The sequence below is a fragment of the Misgurnus anguillicaudatus genome, chromosome 17, assembly GCF_027580225.2.
Source record: "Misgurnus anguillicaudatus chromosome 17, ASM2758022v2, whole genome shotgun sequence".
In the NCBI taxonomy this organism is placed as follows: Eukaryota; Metazoa; Chordata; class Actinopteri; order Cypriniformes; family Cobitidae; genus Misgurnus; species Misgurnus anguillicaudatus.
This window is the reverse complement of record NC_073353.2, coordinates 31,031,296-31,053,374: the sequence shown is the minus strand read 5'-3', so window position 1 is coordinate 31,053,374 and position 22,079 is coordinate 31,031,296. Positions and strand designations below refer to the sequence as shown.

General features: G+C 35.8%; 1 protein-coding gene across 1 annotated transcript; it reads right to left on the bottom strand.

The window, feature by feature from the left end:
* Window positions 1-513: 513 nt before the first annotated feature.
* On the bottom strand, window positions 514-21,800 carry snx4 (sorting nexin 4). The gene is made up of 14 exons (XM_073855348.1): window positions 21,640-21,800; window positions 20,281-20,405; window positions 12,314-12,452; window positions 12,076-12,225; window positions 11,183-11,230; window positions 10,721-10,776; window positions 10,550-10,622; window positions 6,841-6,902; window positions 6,411-6,476; window positions 5,427-5,516; window positions 2,682-2,781; window positions 2,146-2,291; window positions 1,942-2,054; window positions 514-1,727 (listed from the first exon to the last, which is right to left on the bottom strand). The coding sequence occupies exons 1-14, from the start codon at window positions 21,787-21,789 to the stop codon at window positions 1,678-1,680; spliced, it is 1,368 nt and encodes a 455-aa protein (XP_073711449.1). The 5' UTR covers window positions 21,790-21,800; the 3' UTR covers window positions 514-1,677.
* Window positions 21,801-22,079: the final 279 nt, after the last annotated feature.

Below are 22,079 nucleotides of genomic sequence, written 5' to 3'. Positions count from 1 at the left end.
ATTTGATTAATAAAGGAATTCTGGACTATACAGTTTATAACATTTCAAAACCAATAATCACATATATTATTATAAAAATTAATCAGCGATGGAACAAAAGCTATTTTGTAACATTTATTTTTGACTCACACAAAGCCAAACCTATCCATGTCACATTTTGTTATATGAAGTTGACATAAGTTTAAACCACCACTAGAGGGAAGCATTAGTCGTTCATTTTCACACAAAGATGTTTCTTTAGAAAATGGCTGAGAAGGGCAGTAGACATCATTTCAATTTGTCAAGTTGAATAAAGTCCTATATCAGCAGTTTTATATAAAGATAACTAGTGTTAAAGTTCATCTGTATTTTTTAGTTCCATATCAAAGTATGCTTCAAAGGTTTACTTCTCACCAAAAGTATCTTTGTCGCTACTTTCTTTTATAATCAAACTAGAAATAAAAATGGAAGACAATCCATACCATAGTTAATGGAACAAGTTTGAAAACTAAAATCAAAGAAAACACCCAGCCAAATGATGTAATTTTTTTAATCACCATTAGTGTTATACAAGAATGATTTTAACAGTATATACAAATATTTCTGCCCTGCTGAATATCACAAAATGAACCAAATGACCAAGGGTCAATCTGAGTTAAACACGCATGCAGTACTAAAATGAGGAAATTATTATATCCTGTCTTTCCCGTGTGACCTTCCAGTTCCTTCAGCTAGATTTATATCAAAACATTGACCCACCCGCTCGTCACAAGTGACAAATATGGCATTCATAGTGAAAGGCAATGGCAACAAAGAAAATATGTAGAGTTGGGTTTTGGATAAGGCATAAACAGGATATTTTAAAAAAAATTTCAGCTGAACTGAACCATATAAGGGGGGGGGGGGGGGTCAGTGGTTATAAACACCTCATGTTTTTTATACATGTTGTGCAGAAAAGAAACAAAGCACTATGTTATCATGAACACCAGTTATGAGATTTTGTTTGCGGTTCGAGTATTATCGCAAAATGACTATGTGAATAAGGTCAGTTACTTTCATGTCTCTTCTTGTCTTCTTTGCGGATGATAAAGATCATTTCACATGGTCCAAAGAAACTGGACACATTCCAGATGTGCAAGACCACTAGGGTAAGGGATCGTAGTATGATAAAAAGAAACTGCTGGGTACACTGTGAAATGTTTTTGTCTCTCACGTTTTGGCTTGATGTGTGAAGGACTAGTAAACCCAAGTAAAAAATTTAGTGACAGTATAAAAAGAAAAGGTTTTAGCACAAACATTGGCATCAACAGCATAAAAGAAATCGACTTTAAATTGTACAGAAATGATTCCATAGTATAAGAGTAACCACAATGAAGTCCTGCTTTTGTTTCTGTTAGAAGTGTCAAAAATTGTCCATTACGGTTTACAAACTTAAAATAATGCAGTCACAAACACAACCAAATCTTAGTCCGGCTGCAAAACGTAAATGGAAATAAATATAAAGCACCCCATTCATTCATTGTTTGGACATTGAATATAGTGTACATGAATATTACTGGATACCTTTTGACACCAGAACTTTTAGTTCAAGAGATTAAGAATGGATTTGAGAGGAAGACATTAGTCCTCCATGTCAGTCTCTGTGCTTCTTTAAATTGATGTGTCCAAAAAACCTCCTGTGCTATTGTGATTGGACCTTCACATCTTACTGAAGCACTCTTTAGCATTGTTCCATACTTGAATTCCCTAAAAACAAACATGCATATGTTTTAATGTTATTGTTAAGATGCCTTTTTATACATTCAGTGTATACATTTGACCAGTTTTATGTGTTCCCTGTGAACGCATGACCGTGACGCTGTTAAAAATCCCTGTTGGACTCTCTTTTTCAATCATTCAGATATTTTGTAATGTTGAAAATAGGAAACATGTTTTATTTTGATTGCAATGCCATTACTCCCTTTTTGCACATGCTGATCTGCATGATGGCGTAGCTGATGAGAGCCTCTCTGAGATCATGATCTTTCTGTTCTTTAAACCGGTCAATGTCCACCCATGCGCTCTTCACAAACTCTCTAGAAAAGGGCACAATGTTTTAAAACGTTAAGATGAAATAACTACATATTTATTGTAACAATGTAAAAATACAGTACAAGTCATGCTTACTCGCATTCTGTGTTTTTGTCTTTGACCAGGTCCTCTCCTTCTTCAATCTGTGTCTCCAGCATTTTCAGCTTGGCGTCTCTCTGCTCTGGGGTCTCCTGTCCAAACAGCTTGCTCGTCATCCCCTTCAGAGAAAAGGTTCGTACGGTCTGCAAAAAAAAAGAAAAGTCATTGACACCCATTCGCCAGAGTAAAACAACATTCTTCCTCCAATGTTTATTTGTGGTGGGCTGACAAGGTCAGAATTTCTTAAGCCGCTGTTTTTTTTTTTTTGATAATTCTCTGGGGACTCCATACACACAAACTGCAAGGTTCACAATTTTGAAAAGTTCAAGGGACAGTTCACCCCCCAAAAAAAGGAAATTCTGTCATATGTGTTTGGGATAACATGAGGGTGTGTAAATTATGGAATTGATATCATGTTTGGATAATCTATCCTGCTGGACGCCCTGCTGGAAAGTCCCCTATTGCAAAAGTATGAGGGGCGATGTGTGTTCTCTAATCTTTCAGTGATGTCATTTGCTTGTATGGACACTGACCCCGGTGACAAGTTCCTCCCGCTGTTGTTTCTTAGAGATCAAATCCTGGGCGGCCATCTCCATCTCATACTGTATCAGTTCATGCTTCCTACACACTGCCCTGGAAACCACACATAAAAATCATGCATACATTTCAGAGCATTTCTGATATTTCCTTCTTTTCTTCGGTTGATTATAAATGAATAATTAAAACACCATATAGAGAGGTCCCACTAAACACTGAATCTACCCAAAAGAAACCATTTTGTTCTGAAAATGTTTTCTGTATTTGCTGTTTGTACGTTAAAGCTGCGGTCGGCAACTTATTTGATCATATTTTTTGATCATATTCACTGAAACCAACACTATGCTCCGATAGAACAACATAAATTAGACTGTTTAAGAAAAAACCCCGCTTCTAGCTCCACCTGGAGCCTGTTATTTGTTTTGCAAAAATCCACCGCTCCCGGTTCATTTGGTCCAATCAGCGCAGGCTGGTTCATTTGGTCCAATCAGCGCAGGGCTGTGTAAAATCTGCCTGTCAATCACAGTACCTGCACGCGCCACAGATCCCCATCCCTCTCGCGCGCGTTACAATATCACGTGCATCCGCCTGAAGTTCATAGGTGTTTTGGTTTGAACAGCGTGATGGCGGAGAGAACTTTCAGTAACAAACTTCCGATTTCTCGGTTAACAACTAGAGCTGGAAAACAACCAATGAAAAGAAGGAAACAAAGATAGAAAGCGACTGTGACCGTAATAAAACTAGGATCAATATCGGACCGGCATTTGAAAGGAATCTACGAGATTTCAAGCTGGATGGAGCTTGCCACATTTCTTCTCAACAGGTAATTGTGCTTTATCAACCATTGATTGTATATTAAGTGTTATGTAAGTAATCTAAGTATTCTTGCTAAGTATGCGTTTACAATAATACTTTTGCACACGCGCTGACGAGAACGAGCTCTGAGGGAGGTTGCTCGGAGGTAGTGGGGGAGGGACATGAAATTGTAAACATTTGGAAACTGCTCAATCCTCCAGAGTTGCCGACGGCAGCTTTAATAAAGCGAGCGAACCATAAATATGAATGGTAATTAAAACTTTGTTAACAAAAACAAAGCAGGTCAACCTAAAGAGGTTGCATACTGCAGCGCCGCGTGTAGGACAACTCGCAGGTATCGCACACCAGACGTGCACATTTAATAGCACAAACTTAGTCAGACAGAATCTACTTTAATATGCAAAATATGCGTTAGCAGCCTATGTTAATCGTTAATTTGGGACAAATATTATGTTATTTAATGTTAAACTATGTGAGTGGCGCAGCAGGGATTTGAGCAGCATCCAGTGTTACAGCTGACAACCGCCTTCAGATGCCGCCGGTGTGTGTACATTCATAGAAAATAATGTGTTTTATTTTTTTAGATACATGGCACAGCGCTTCTCGCCCACTTTCTGACCATCTTAAGACTTTTGCATGGAAGTATACATCCTTCAGTGAAGTAATCCAAATTGTTCACAGAAGCAAATATATTTGAAAAATTTTTAGCGATCAATTTGCTGCATATCCATATAAACACATCAGAGCAATAAATTCAAATATGGCGGCATGTGACAGAATTTTCATATTTGTGACCCTGGACAACAAAACCACTCCTAAGGGTAAATTTTTTTTATTTATATGTCATCTGAAAGTTGATAAATAAGCTTATTATTGATGTAATGGTTTGTTGGGATAGGACAATATTTGGCCGAGATACAACTATTTGAAAATCTAGAATCGGAGGGTGCCAAAAAATTTAAATATTGAGAAAATAAAAAAATATATAAGTATATATTTACAGTAAGCAATTTACAAAACATCTTCATACAACTTGATCTTTACTTAATATCCTAATGATTTTTGGAATAAAAGAAAAATCTATAATTTTGACCCATAAAATGTATTTTTGGCTATGGCTTCAAATACACTGTACCCATGCTAACTAAAGGAAAACACAACAGTTTTTCAATATTTTACTATGTTCTTACCTCAACTGCCTTTTTTCAATGCGTGACTTCTGTCAATATTACTGCGCTCGAGGTCGAAGTGCTGCAAACCAAGTGCTCTTCCGCCATACAATATAGTTCTCATTTTTATCCGCTTAAAAAATCACGTTTTATTTTGTGCCACCATATTTACTCATGTAACTCCTCATGTAACAGTCCTCAAATAGAGAAAACATGTAAGTGTCTGGTGGCTCCTAAATTCATCCCTGTTTTGGATCCTAAAGAATGAATGGGGCTAAGCTAAATGCTAACACATTCACGACGAGCTGTACAAAGATTAAGTGCATGCATTGAAAAAATATAGTTATGTATTAATTTGTCTAAGCTGAGGTAAGAACATAGTAAAATCTTGAAAAACTGTGCTGTTTTCCTTTAAGACTGGTTTTGTGGTCCACATTTTGCATAATTGTTCTATTAATTACTACACATAAAACACCATTAAGAAGTTTCTCATAAAGTTTGGTGAACCAGGTACCCTGCACTGAGATTCTTTCCGAAACGCCAGTCAACAAAGGTTTTTTTAACAGTACATGTGCAACTCAATCGGACGGTGGGGGTTTTCATCTCCCAGGAGATCAGGGGATAGTGCAATGAGAACAGGAGCTGTGAGTGTTTCTAATCGGTCTCGCAAACATCACTGTTATAACAGCTTGTGTTTGGCATGCCTTGGTCCATTTAAAAAGACAGCATTCAGGCAACGCGACACAAATGCTGTACCTTAATGCATCGGCGTAGAACAGATACTCCTTCAGTTGGTCAGCATAATGCTCCTCTTCCTCTAAAATATCATCGACAGACGCAGCATACCTGTAACAAACAAAGCACCCGATTGAAAAAAATTAGCAAACATAAAGCAGAAGTTATATGAAAATTACTATATTGTTACATACAGAGTTAGTGACAAAAGATTTTGTATTTTGTAGTTTGCATGCTGAAATATATGTATTATTTACTCTAAACAGTGGGTAGAGTTTGTGGGACTTATGCCAAACCCACAGAAGTGTAGTTTGAGTAATTCTTAGGAATAGGTGAGCAACACGATCCAGAAAACCGCCCGACAGCTGCCAAATGGGTGCTGATGATAGACAGGCTGTTTCGTTCAATGTGTAGACAAGCAGCATTTGGGCTCTGACCTTTAACCTTTCCGCTGAGTACCGAAATCTGGAATCCATCAGTACAGACAGCAATATACACCGGTGAAAACAAAAGAGGCCGGTTGAAGGCCGCAATAAAACTACGGCAAAAGCGTCTCTCTCGCAACATCATCTTATCATTGAAAAGATGCTGCTAACCATTTTAGACATGGCTCCACCAGATTCACTGACTTGTCTGTCAGCCAATCCAAACCTGAGCCTCCCAGGGGTTCACTTTATTTGCTATGCGCTACAGGAGGACCCGAGAATGGAAATCAGAGAGGGATTGAGATGAATCTGGCAAATGTGTTTTACAGCTCACTAAGCAGAAGCTCACATACAGTATGAAGAAACACAACAGAGTCCTGATGTGGATCTACAGCACTTTAATATTTCAGATCTCTCAATGAGATCTCAGAGGGTAACAGGATCATCCCAGGTAGGAAAAATACAATAAAAAACAGATGCAATAAAATACTGCATTAATGCTATAGAGGTTGCATGAAAAGCATTATAAAAAGACTCTGTGTTTTGACGTGTGTTTGTGTGTGTGTGCACTGCAACTCACGCGTCCATGTGATGGCCGGCGCTCTGTAGTCCATCTCCCATCTCTTTCTCAATTGCACTCCACTCGCTGTCCAAAACAAACAAAGAATTACAGTGAGCTATTCCAGCTAAACAATCTCAAGCCTAAGGGGCTGATTTACCCCAAAATGCTGTTTACAGAACACCTTATAAAACATGCCTGGCTCCTGTGCAGATACATAATATACATAGATATACAGTTTATAGCTAAATACAGTAAATACATCTCGGCTACAGGAATAACTGTACGGTGCTTGCAACATCAAGGTTTAATTTCAGGGAACATGCAAGTAATCATATTTACACAAACATATTGCATATGTCGCTGGATATAGAAGAGTTGCAAAAACGGCAGAAATAGTAGTGCAGACAAAAATGTTGTTTTGCTACTAGTAATTATTTAAATAGATTACCTGAAGACTCTTCCATAATTTCCATGCACTTTGTAGACTCCATATAGGCGATCAGCTGCTCTCTGAAAGAAGCATGAAGTCTGTTAGTAACTAATCAGCCTACAACTTGATATGTTTAGTGAAGGGGATCAACATTTTAAACATTTGACCACTCAAATGAATTACTATTAATAGGGCATAATGCAATGCTCGATATGGCTGCTCTGGTGATGAAGTCTAGCCTTTCAGTTAAAAGAACCAATCATCAATCAAAAAAGACTGATGATTCTTTAGGGGACGGGCTTTATATAAAGTCGTGCGAGGTGCTTGCCATCATGTGCGCATGAGCTGTAGCCGAAACTACCTCAAAGAAAGGTCGTTTTAGTGCAATTTCAGCAAAAAAATTAAACTATGGTACAGTTGCTGTTAGGTTTAATTGTTGGTCTGAAATATGTTGTTAAATGTGATTTTAGCACATGATTTTCGAAATATCTTTCCCCATTAAAGTAGGACTTTATTCTTGCATGACTGAAATAAATGCCCAGAGGTGTAGCAAACCTAGTGGCATGACTTTCCTCAAGGGACTGTAACTCAATACTGTAATATTTAATACTGTATCAATCTACACGAGGAGGATTACAATTCAACTGAAACACTGAACCGAAACCGGTCAAAGAACAATTACTCCACAAAGTCAGAAAAGCTTAAAATATAACCGAATCACAACGCACACCTTTGCAATATGTGACCCTGGACCACAAAATCAGCCGTAAGTAGCTCGGGTATATTTGTAGCAATAGCCAACAATTGATTGTATTGGTGAAAATAATCTATTTTTCATGCCAAAAATCATTAGGGTATTAAGTAAAGATCCTGTTACATTAATATATTGGTAACACTTTACAATAAGGTTCATTATTAGTTAACTACATTAGTTAACATGAGCTCATACAGCATTTATTCATCTTTGTTAATGTTAATTTCAACAATAAGTAATACTTTATTAAAATCTTGTTAACGTTAGTTGATGCACTGTGAACTAACATGAACAAACAATTAAAAGCTTTATTTCTATTAACTAACATTAAAAAATATTAATAAATACTGTAAGAAATGTATTGCTGATGGTTTGTTCATGTTAGTTAATACATTAACTAATGAACCTTATTGTATATTTTATACATTTTCTACAAAAAATATATAAAAATGTATTCATCGTTAGTAATATATGATGCTAAGGACTTCATTTTGACAACTTTAAAAGGCGTTTTTCTCAATATTTATATTTTTTTGCACCCTCATTACAGATTTTCAAATAAACTAGCAAATATTGTTATATCACAACAAACCATACATCACTGTGGAAAGCTTATTTGTTCAGCTTACATATGATGTTTAATTCTAAATTTTTAAAACAAAATTGATCCTCATGACTGGTTTTATGACCCAGGGTCACATAAGTGAAGTCTGTCAAATCTAGGTTAAAGGTCACATTTTTCCTGATCCCATTTTTCAAACTTTAGCTGGTGTGTAAGGTAAGAGCAAAAACAATACCTGTAAAATGATAAAGCTCAAAGTTCAATGCCAAGCGATATATTTTCCTTAATAGAATTCCCCTTTCAAAGCCTAAAACAAACGGCCGGTATGGACTACAGCCCTCTTCTTCCCGGTTAAATGACGTCAATATTACAGTTTTTGACTAAACTCCGCCCACAGAAAACATCCGTCGCCAGCTAAGCTCAAACGGCTCTGGCTAAGCTAAGCTGCTGTCGAATCACAACACACTAAACACAATCAAAAGTCGTTAAGTATTTTTGAAGGAGGGACTTCATAGAACAAGGAAGACATCAACACGATTTTAGGAAAGTGAAAAAAGCGCTATAGAGATAAGTACATTTTGTGAAAAATACTGGGTTTTTTACACACAAAACATGAACAGATGTTATATTTCACACCGTAAACACAATCAAGGCTTTGAAAACACAGGAAAAGTAGGACCTTTAAACTCTCAAACTAATTATGAGATTAGGAGCAAGTTTTATTTCACTGATTGATTTCACTTTAATTTGAATCTTTGACATGGCTTTACTCCATCAATATTAAAGATATCAAGGTTATATTTTTATGGAATATTCTTTACATTATGTAAAGATGACTTTATATACAAAACATTCATTCACAAAAAAATTACTTTAGCTTGGATTTCAAAGGCAGTTTCACGTATGTCAATATTTGAAATGTAGAGAACAAAAAATTTCTTTTTTGAGAGATTGAGCTTGGTGGAGCTGGGTGTTTAAAGTCAGATATTAAATCAGTCCTTTCAGAAAAACATTTTTGTAATTGTTGCGGGCAAAAATCCTTGATCTTGCGGGACGTTTTCTTAAAAAATGCGATGGAATATGCGGGATATTTATGCAATTTTATGTGACGAAATTGCAGGAACTTGCAAAAACTGCGGGAACTTGCACAAAGCTGTTTGCAGCTTTTCAATGATGTTCACGTCACATAATCACGTCACTTCATAACGTTCCCATGGCAACAGGGGACATGGCTGCGCTTGTGTGAAGTAAATGCAACATTTTTAAACTTTCTGCTTACTGTAGATATATGTGATTTTTTGCTACGAAAATTCGGGGATTATAAAATTATGCAAGCCCCGCATATTTTGCGCATGGAAATATGCAATTTATGCTGCGAAAGTGCAGCCTATTTGAAAAATGCGGCCCCCGCATAAATATGCGGACTTTGGCTGATTATGCATTGAACCATGCGATCGCATAACCCTGTTTTTCTGGAGGGACTGTTAAATGTGTTCTCAGTTTGTAACACCACAGAAAAATGTGATATTAACCACCCAGCAATATTTGAACGTTGAAAAACCCCCAAGTAAATTAAAAAGTTATTAAAATCTCAGAAAAATACGCAGGGTTCTCTGCTGTTAAATGGTGGGGGTGTTTCCAGTGTCAGTGTTGAAACCACGCCCACTCGCAAGAAAGCTGCCATCTCTTTCAACTTTTAAATACTGCTACCATAGATATGTATAAAGGCTAGATGTCTCGCCCACGCGGCTGGCCAATTGAGTGAAACGTCCGCATTTGGCGGCCATCTTACCACAGGGCGCTCGCTTACCCGCAGCATTGTGTTTTAATGACGCAGGTACCCTCAAATGACCACAACTTGCTCCACTTTCTACCAATTATCAAACGGTTTGGTTTGTTATAAACGTCAAAGATGTACGTATGACACTGCATACTTAAACTAAAAAAATATATTTTTCATAAAACATGTTTATGCATCCAGAATTATAGCCACGTTAATGACGTTTGTAAGAAACCAAACCGTTTGAAAATTGGTAGAAAATTGAGCAAGTTATGGTCATTTAAAAATGCATGCATCATTAAAACTCAATGCTATGAGTGAGTGAGCTGCCTGTGGTAAGATGGCCGCCAGGTGAGGACGTTAGAGACTCCGCCGTAACACATCTAGCCTTTATACATATCTATTACTGCTACAACCTGAATAGATGCTCGCAATTGTGTTAGGGGCAATAATCCCAAACGCAAAATTTGTAGAAAAACAACCGTTAACAGTATAAACTCCACAGTTCAGTACTTTATAGTTCACAGTTTTAGTAATATGGTTCAGCAATACATTTCTAACATTTATAATATGTCTAATAGAAACAATTCTCTGATATGACTTTATAGGGACTTTAAATGTTTGCACTCACCGCCCGAACTCTCAGCAGCTGAGAAATAACAGACTGTAGCTCATCTCCATAGTGTTTCATTTCTGCAAATCGCCTGTGAAACACACGCAGGTCAAGGTCACAAACAGTATGACACATATCTTCAGCATTTCAAGATGACATTGTGCAGCATGGCTTGCAAAAAAAACATACTTGTCTGGGTTCTTCACTCTGAATATAGCGTTTAAAGCCTTTAATCTTGAATCGGCCTGTAAAAAGGACACAGGCCACATGTTGATAGACAGATTTATGTTTGGGTTTTGTTTGTTCAGATGGTGTAAAGCAGAATTAGAGCCCCTCCGTATAACAATCCATTCAAACAGCTGAGATAAACACTGCAATATGGCAATTATATATACAAACATAAAACATAACCACTCTTTCGGGTTCGATCCAGGCTGGTCCAACAGGCTTCCTCTGCTTGTTTATATAAACTAATGTGTACTGATAACAGAATCCTCACAGCAGTAGTTATTCAGCACTTTACACTATCTTTTTATTTGTATACAGTATTTAATCAGCTTCATATCAACAGAGCATATAAACGTATGGTGAGAAGAGACATAAGAACAGATTTGGTGAAAAGCCGTAATAAACTTAGACGTGCTGATGTACCTTTGCCTGAAATCCTGTTTCAAACACGGTTTCCTTCCAACCATTTTCCTGTGAAGTAAAGAAAGGACACAATATAAAATGTTTTTAATACAATTATTCAATAAAAAAAATCTCAGGCCTATACAGAAATTCTGCAGTAACAAATTTTAAATCAGCACCAAAAAAAATGTAAGAATAGTAAATTTTGCAAATATTGATGTAATTGTTTTCAATTTATTTTATTCATTATTCTGTGCATCATTTCTTATTTTATTAGTTAAATGGACCTACAGCCTAAAGGGCAAGTTATACTTCTGCATAGAAATTATAATGTAGCTACATCATAGTCTGTGTGTAGCCTGACGTGCACATCTCTAAATATGAAGAGTTTCGTTGCAAAACGAGATAACTCGTCTTTTTAAATTTCTCAGAAATATAGTTTTTTGTGTGTGCATTCCAATTAATATCAATTCAACTGCAGTTGGTTTGTTTTGATTTAAACCTTCATAACTTAAAAAATACAGCTAAGTAGCACCATAAAACAAAATAATAACATGATAACATAATAATAAACATGTTTTGACAAAACTTTTTAACATTTTATCTCGTTTTGCAACAAAACTCTTCATATGTAAAAATTGTCAATTCTACCAATCGGCAAACACTGTAACTGGTCTGCTATAACCCCTCCCACAGGTCCAAAAAATCTGCATTGCATTTCCTCATTTGCATTTCCGCATACGATGGTAAAAACAAAGATGGACAATGCCGCAGAAATATAAACGAATAAAAACTGACGCGTAACCTTTGGCGTAGAGGCTATGGTATAGGTCCTACGCAGAAGTATAAATCAACCTTTAGTCAAACTTTAGTTTACATAAAAGCAAATTTGAACCCAAGCGAGAACCCTCTACCTCAGTAAGGAATGAATAGAAGATCTTGTCATTAGACAGAACTGGATGCGAGGCCACTCGAAGCAGGAAGTTCTCCAGGCCGACTCTACGCCTTTCCACAAAATCCGGATCCATGTTGTCCGCTGATAGCTTGTGCCAAACAAATTCAGCCTGTGCCATAAACAACAAATCGGTTACAACGCATGCATGCATGCAAAACATATTTCAGAGTGACCGTATATGAATCATATTTGCATACCCGCTTCTCGGGCAAAGGCGGAACCACCACAAACGGATAGGTGACTAACAAATAGTTTCTTAGGAGCTCAAATTCACTGTAGCGCCTCCAAAGAGAATCTGGAACTGAATTGTTCCCCTCCGATGCAGCGTCAACTGGCCTAGAATAAAAGATCAAACCTTTATAAGTGGAACCAATTAAATTTGATGAGGTGGTGTTGATATAAACTTTGGTATACAAATCTCTGCAAGATATTACAAACACTTCAATGGTTAACAGTTTAAGCACCTTTCTAAATAAACTTACCTTAAAATATACACAGCAGTGATGTATAAGGTTTCAGGTTGCTTGGTTCTAGTTTATGAAAGCAGTCACTTTAAAGTCATTTCAAACACACACTAAAATTTTATTGTCGATGTGTGATCTTTATGAATTCTCAGAACACATAAGCACAAAGAAAATAAAGTAAAGCCTAAGCACAACTTCACTAAATCACACTAAAATGTTGAATTTTCCTGCATTAATTTAACTTTGTAAAGTCTTACACTTCGCTATAGTGAGCGTTTTTCCTGAATTATTTCTGTTCTTTCCAGATGTACATTTTTAATGTTGGACAGATGTGTAATTTTAATGACACCCAAACTAGAGAATGATGTGGTTGATGGCCAATATAATAATTATATTCTAATAATATGTGACCCTGGACCACAAAAGCAGTCATGAGGGTCAATTATTTTTAAATAGAGATGTATACATCATCTGGAAGTTGGATAAATACGTTTTCCATTGATGTATGGTTTGTTAGGAAAGGACAATATTTGGTCGAGATACAACTATTTAAAAATCTGAGGGGGCAAAAATATCTAAATATTGAGAAAATTGCTTTTAAAGTTGTCCAAATGAAGTCATAGCAACACATATTACTAATGATAAATATATTTTTTATATATTTACAGTAGAAAATTGACAAAATATCTTCATGGAACATGATCTTTACATAGTATCCTTATCATTTTGGGCACAATTTTTTTTATCATTTTGAGCCACACAATGGGTCTCATTCACTAAGCATGCATACGCACAAATTTGTTCGTAAAATGTGCGTACAGACGTTTTAACTTACAAATCATGATTCAACAAAAACCTTCGTACTAAAATTTATTTTCAATGTATGCAAAAACGTAAGAACAACTTACACAATATCATGAACAAGGACAAAATATATAAAATATATTACATATATATATATATATATATACTTTTTCTTTGTTCATGATTATTGCGCATTATCGTTTTTGCATACATTTTAAATAAATTTTAGTACGAAAGTTTTTGTGGAATCATGATTTGTATGTTAAAGCATCCGTACGCACATTTTACGAACAAATTTGTGCGTACCATGTTTAGTAAATGAGACCCAACCCAATGTATTGTAGGCTATTGCTTTAAATATATTGCGCACGCAACCTAAGACTGTTTTTTGTTGTCCAGGGTCACATAAATGTAGCACTATTAGGGCTGGGTATCTAGTATCTAGGTAGTTTTTTTATAAATGGCAATATACAAGATATATCTCTGTTTTCTATTTTCTAAGTGGAAAAAATGTGGAATAAATGTTTATATGCAAGTCAAAGTCTCATGTGAAATTTCACAATAACCTTTATTAAAACACTCTATGATAAAAATAAAATTCAAAGGCAGGGTTTTCCTCCCTGTTTAAAAATATACAGCTGCACAACATCTGACCTCGTTGTACATTTCTGGCAGAGCTTCTGTGTCAAGGAATGAGGGTCATATCAGACCATACTAATACAGACGGTATTGTCTCATCCCAAAAAATATGTACTGATGTGTTATTAAAACTCGACATACCACCCAGCCCTATAACGTATACAACATAAAACTTGACACACAGAGTAAAAATTAATTGCATCATTAATTACAAGATTTTTTTATTTTCCACTCCAGGAACCACACTTAAAAAATCCCTGTTATTCCCAAATCTACCATGTATGTAATATCCCTGAATAATACAAAAAAAAAAAAAAATGTGCAAGCTACTGAAGGCTATCGCACGAGAGGCAAAAACTGCACGAGAGGGGAGAGACTTTGAAATAAGAGCTGAATTTCCCGAGGTCTCCAGGGAAGAAAGGGGAGCACAAAATGTGCTACATGCTAATAATCCATGATAAAACCAAAGCAGAAGTACGGTGCCGATTGGCTGGTAGACATTCTCCACTAAGACCTATGACTTTACCCAAGAACAGTAACTAAACTGGAAAAAAATCCTTGTTGCACTTAAATTTTGAAGTTTAAACAACTTAAATTAACAAGTCATTTCAACTTTCTTGACTAGTGAGGAGTTTAACTTGCCAAAAAAATGTACTTAAGTTATTACAACTTTTTTTTATTTCATAACAACTTCTAACTATAGTCAAAAAAGTTTAAATGAATTTTAGTTGTTAATCTTAAACATTTAAGTGCAACAAGGATTTTTTATAGTGTGCTCTCTATAGCCTGCTGTACATAAATACAACAGGCTATAGAGTGCGTGTGCAGTACGCCTTCTATATGATCCTCATGAAAACATGTGTTTCCTTTTATGTGAACGAGTAACAATACACCACTGTATAGTTATCACTTAGCATAAAGATGTGATATAGGCTAGAATTCTTGTGGTGCATGCTATGGCACTATCACATTCAGAGTAAGAGATTTGGATGAAGTACTATAGTACACACATCATCATGTTTCTTCATCATGAGGTTTGCAAAGGAAAGCGGCATACTGTTGAAAATTATTCGGCAAATTGTTCTTTTTTGTTTAAAGTACAAAGCCCATTTTGATGTACTCTTCAAACACAAAAATAAAATATACTATATTACTTTTTAATATCCTTCACAACTTTGATGCTCAAATAGACAAAAATATACTGGTTAAAAAATTATATTTCTGCAGTAAAAAATATAACAAGGGCTTTTATGATAACATAAAGTCACCAAACAACACATACAGACACAGACAGTAAAGGCGGGCGTACACGGTGCGATTTTTGTTGTCGTAGGAGCTCGCATGCGATTTTTTTTTCTCGGGACCAAATCGTTCATGCTCGTATGGTCGCGGCTCGCACCGTGTGAGAAGAATTACGAGCCGAGCCGAGCAGGTTACGAGCACCTTACGACCTCCCGATAATTTTTAAACATGTCAAAAAAGTTCGGGAGCTGTCGGTATAAATTCGTAGTGTTGGTGCGAGTGAACGAGACGATCTGGCAAAGCACTTGAAGTTGACCAATCAGAATGTACAAAACACAGAAGAAGAAAGACAAATGTGGCACTGCTACCTCAAATCTGGACGACAACTCTATAGCTGGCTATATGTTTCGCGCACACACACACTCCGGTGACCGGACATCATGACAAATATGACAGGTCCTTTCAGTGACGACATCTTGATCAGCTTCTTTGCCTGAAAAACCTGTCATACGTGTTTTTGTGATGTCCGGTCACAGCTTTGGATGTGTGCGGAAACAGGAGAGAGTGTAGATTAAGCTATAAAACGAGGGCTACTTTTTGATATTAAAACTTTTTTGTTTTACTTTGTAATACTGTTGATTTTTCTTTACTTGTTGATATGTTTATCATTATTTACAATCTAAACATAAAATAAGTAGGGCCGGGACTCGATTAAAAAAATTAATCTAATTAATTAGAGGCTTTGTAATTAATTAATCTAAATTAATCGCATTTTAATCGCATATAAATATTTGACCTGAGAACATTAAGAAGTAATTTTTTACATGGATTTTAGTATACAAGCTGTAAGCTTTTAACACATTATGTGTAATTTTAACACATTATGAGTCATTTTGTCTTGATTTTGTGTTCAAGTATAACACATGTTGTGTTAAAAGTAACACAAAATGTGTTGTTTCAATAATAACACAGAGATGGGTGGATTCCAGGACGACGCAGTTAGTGTGTTGTCCCAGAATCAACACTAATGTGTTGTTTTAACACATTCGTTCTTAGAGTGTACCATGAATAATGACTGAATACATAAGCTTAAGCAACAAAACATTGTTTATTGAGCCCTATTCGGACGGGATTAGTTTTACAGGGGTAGATGGCGTAATGTAATTTTACCACAGGACGTCGATAATATTAATGGTCAATTCGGACGGGATTAGAAATCTCTGTAAAACATTCAGAAGTGGGAGGGGTAACTCGTTGGCGCAGCGCGTCACCTCTCGTCTTCACGTGCACGTTACCTTGCTTCCAGATATTAGATGTGCAAACAACATGACACAGACAAGGAAAACGCGAAACATTGTGTTTAATTTCAGTTTGGGGAGAACGTCAGTTTCATAAACAGTTCCATGCCTCTGAGAAGTAAAATTTACTTTTTTTTTTAAAGTTTGTGTCGTGTTTTATTCAGAAACTGACTTGTAACTGACTTGTTTCTCCGTCTAGAACGCAAGTAAATGCTTCTTTAAGCGCTTTTATATTTAAAAGAAACCCGCAAATTAAAAGGAAATGACGCGATTTACGTGTATATTTACAGCTGGTCTATTCGCACTGGATTTGCATTACCTGAGGTAATTTCTCCGGACCTTTTTACAGAAGGTAAAAGACGCCGTAATCTTTACTGACATTGTCCGTAATGATTACTGACATGGAGCATTCGGACTGGACTAAAATCACAGAGAAGCTCTGATAAAAACTTGCTTTACCCCACATCCCTATGTAAAACTAATCCCGTCCGAATCGTTGTGCCCGGAGTCGGGCTAATGTCCACGCTAGCTGCTGTGTTTTGCATTGAGATGCTCGATGTGCTGCGGTGATATGTGAATTCCTTGTTGCATAGCTTACACACAACCATGCTCTTATCGACGCTTACATCCGTTCGTTTTTTATAAAAAAAATTCCCATCCACGGGGCCAACCAAAGCGATCTCATCAGCCTCTTGGTTCATGTTCACTGTGGTTTGTTGTGAAGTCATGAACGCTAGTTGGTGCTCCAGTATAATCGGTCCGCCGAAACTCATGAGAAATGTTCCGCGGTGCAAAAATAAGTGCGATTAAAATGCGTTAAAAATGTTTAACGCGTTATTTTTGTGTAATTAATTAATCTTAATTAACGCGTTAAAGTCCCGGCCCTAAAAATAAGCCAACTAAAATATGTAATAAATAAATATAAAAATTATTAGACTCCGTGCAGAGACCACTGGTTTAAACAGATGGACAAAGAATGTCGCAATTTTGTGTGATCCAAGCTGTGCCAAAGTCGCTGTAGTACAGTTTCATAAATGAATGGATATTAAAAGGGCTGGCGTGACAGAGAATAAAAAGCAACGGAATCCATGTTTAATAGGCTATAAGATATGCATTTATTGTTTTACACTTTTTACTCATATAATAAATGCAAAATAAATTGTCAATGAACAAGAGACTATATTAAACATGATGATCATACGCGGAGACGACGTTTTCCAGATTATTATGGAGCTTCTGCTTTAACAAGAGCTTAAACGTTTTTGTTCGGTGTTTTTTACCCATATATATATTTTTTACGTATTTTCGACCAAAGGAACACATGATATAGCCCAATGTACGTTGTTATGGTAGCCTAAGCTTGTTCTGAAATGATGAGAATATTTAAATGACTAAAAATGTAGGCTATCTCTGAAACTTTATTTAAATAATGATTAATTTGTTTTCATACTATATTGGTATTGCTATGTATTAATTTACATAGGCCTACTGAAAAAATGGCATATATTAATATGCAATGCCTTCTGTATGGCATTTATTTTGTACATTTACATGATCACAAATGCTGCGTGCTCACTTTTACTTCAAGACCCCGCATTGACCGAGGGTCCGCGTACATTTGCACTAGACAATGCAAACAAGCCTAGACAATGTGCTTAATATTACATTAAATAATTTTCGTTTTACAAATTAATATTTGGCTGTAGATGTATTGTCTAAATAATTTAATCATAAAGTGAAAGACGTGTTACGTTATCTTACCTTGCGTTTTACCTCAATTGCTCCTCATTCTGCATTTTCCAATAAATAAATATGTCCACTGAATTTGTTTTTAAACGTCATATTTATAAAAAAGCAACAATATATGTAACATTAATAATACCAATATAGATATTTACTTGGCACTACAATCATGATATATTAAGAAGATAAAACCGCATATGCGCTAGCAAGAAAAAACACTGCCAGAGAAATTCCTTCACCGCCACAGCACTAGACCTATATTGCAATTTCGGAATGCATAAACAGAAATACAAAAAACAGAAACAGTTTTCTGCACAAAAGCCAATATCTTTGCCGTATTCTTCTTGTTTTATTTTTTGTACATTCTGCCACTCACAGGTGCGAAATTGCTTACGTCAGAATTCCTCAAGTCCTACAGTAAAATCTTGTCGTGTGTGACTGCGTACGAATTATTTTCGCATAATCTCACTCGTGTCGTGTGCGAGAGCTCACGACGTTCCGACCGTCAGAATTCGCACCGTGTACGCCCAGCTTAAGTTAATGATTTCAAGCACTGTTGTTTTGGAGTCATGTGACATGGACACAGCACTCTTGTCTGCTTGACTCTGCTGAAAGCACAGACAAATACATCTGCTGATTCATCACTTTCTCCAGAATGATACAACACAAACTTTCCAACACAAAGCTTCACAAAGCAATAAAAGTGACATTTCTGTAATACATGTCACTTCCGGTTCAGCGGGAGAGTTCTGATTTTGAGGTTTGTTAAACTGACAGGGCCAGTCACAGAACAGATTGTTCTAGTGTAAACATTAAAGTTCAGCTACTTCAAGTAGAAAGAAAAAATCTGACGTCTCTTACATTTCCAGCTGGTGTAGTGTGCTGTGCTTATGTGACTCTGTGACCAGGGTACATTCAGAAAGTCAATGTGTAATCCTGCTCTATTTAGATTAATCATATTGGCCATGTACAAACTATAAACGTTTATTAATGGGTTAGTTCCAGACCTTAATTCTGACCGCTGCACCCAATGATTCTGGGTATCACTGCCCAGCACCCTTAACAACGTAAACACATTTTAAACATTCTACTGCTGTTCATAGTACAGACTGTTTTTTTTTCGCGGAAGGAAGGCTTTTAGTGATTTTACTTCATGTTGCGTTAATACATATTTTTTGCTTTAATATTTGTACAGTGTGGTAACCGTTTAACATGGAAAACATGGAAGTGTTTGGTGGCTTCTAAATTAATTCCTGTTTGGATCCTAAGGAATGAATGGGGCTAGGTTAAATGCCAACACATTCACAATGCGCTGTACAAAGATTAAGTGCACGCATTGAATTAATTTGTCTAAGTTGAGGTAAGAACATAGTAAAATATTGAAAAACAGTGGTGATTTTCTTTAAAGTGGGCATGTGCGGGTTGGAATATTTTTTGGTTTTATTTTCAATATGACGCAAGTACATTTAATTCAGTTTATTGTGTGCTTGTTTTTGTTTACTGTTTTTCGGGCAAGATTTGGCAACACAAGTTACTAAATGCTTGTACTTCTTTTCCTGTGGTTTCCAGCACCGTACAAACAGAATCTTGAGTCCCTGATGCACACATAAAATGACATTGACAACTAGTTGTTTAGTTTGGTTAAGTACTTAAAGATGAAGTGACAACCAAATTTAGCTGCAGTCTGTATGGGACCATTCATAATAAAAAAGCCTTTTTTAATATATCAAACTTAAATGAAGAAACTGTCAAGTATTGTTTACCTGAATAAGCATGATTGGTTGTTATATAAATAGCTGAATGCAAATAAATAGCTTGAATGCTATGCTTTAAAAAGACATAGATCCATATTACGCAGATACATTGTGTAAGTCCCACTAGAGTGAAATTATGTAACATGCATGATGCATTCAGAACAGGGCAACTTGCCCTGTGCTGTGACTGATTCATACAAAATGAAACAAAGTATCTTACCTGGTCTCTATAAGATAAACTGTATAAGTCTCCTGCATGTTGACAGTATTTTTCCCTGTCCTCTTCTCTGCTTCAGCCACGCTGATCTCCATCTTCTTCAGAAGACTTGTGCCTTTCTCAACCATCTGTAAGTTTAAGTAGCATCAGAAAAATCCCAATGATCAATATGTCAGAGCAAGAGAATAAAAACATGACTGAAGTCTTAAATTATAAGACATTACGATGATTATTATGACATTAAGCATTATTATCCAGGGTTCTCCCTCCATGGACCAATCTATTTTACAATAATTTGTCTTTTATTATTACTTCATTATGGTTTTAATAAACAATTTTATAGATATTTGCCATTACCTATTTAAATCTTAACATTGTAGGGATGCATAACGATTAATCGTGATTAATCTTTAGCAAAATAAAAGTTTATGTTTACATCATATATGTGTGTGAACTGTGTATAATAACTTTGTATAGATAAATGCACACACATGCATGTATATATATTTAAGAAATGTTTACATGTGTATATACATTTATATATTTATGTATAATTTATATTGTATATAAATATTAATACTTAACAGATAAATATTTTTTTTTCTTAAAATTACACATGCATGTGTGCATATTTATATATACATAATTATTATACAGATATATCAGTTCACACAGATATATGATGTAAACAAAAACTTTTACTCTGCTATAGATTAATAGCGATTTATCGTTATGCATCCCTAATTCCCTGCCATTTCCAGGTTTTCCATGACACCTGCCAATTTTATACAGAACATGGCATGATGCCATTTTAATGAATCACAACACTTTTTGAATCATTCTTCTGTGTCTAAAAGCTATTTTGTGCTTTTTACCTAAAACTTAATTTTTGTAGTTGTTTCATTACATCCCACTACTAACAACTTAAACCAAAGTAAATCTTGAAGATCAACCATAAAGACATTCAACCAGCGAACAAGAGCCAAGGTTACAGGCTTGGGCATGACAAAGATTGATACATATATTAGTATACATTGTATGAGATAATGGGTGTTTACAAACTACGTGGCAATGGGCGTTCATTGATAAAGCATAAAGTAGCACGCACAACGTCTTACTTATATAACGTTATACAATAATTCTTTACATGACCATAAGCTTTTGAAAAAGCCCATATACGTGGTTTGTTTTGCCGACTCTACCAAAATATATTAGCAATACAGAGATATTCATTGATGACCCAAAACACCCTGAGCTGCTGTCGCGCACACATCACGAGCTCTCGATCCAGCGCGCGCGACTCCTACTAAACTGACACATCGTCGGTCCCACAAATATAGATGGTTGAGTTTCGGGCTTTACCGTGTTCCTCAGGTTGTTTTCCGACTCCGACGGAGTCATATCTGTGTTTTCAATCACCGCTAGATCTTCGCTTCCTGAATCCGCCATGGTTTCCAAGTCACGCGCCTGCGCTTTGGGCACTTTCACTGCTTCACGTGTGCACACATACATCAGCAGGTTTCACAAGATATTACAATGACGAAAATAACGAAATATTATAAACACTCTTTGACACAAAAAACATCAGTTAAAGTTGTATCGTTATTATTCCTATATTATTATTATTATTATTATTATTATTATTATTATATTATTGTTAATATTATTATTATTATTATACTTTTATAATTATTAAAATTATTTTTAGTAGTAGTAGTAGTAGTAGAATGATTATTATTATTATCAATGTCATTATCATTATAGGCCTACATATTTTTTATTAAACATTAATTATCGTTATC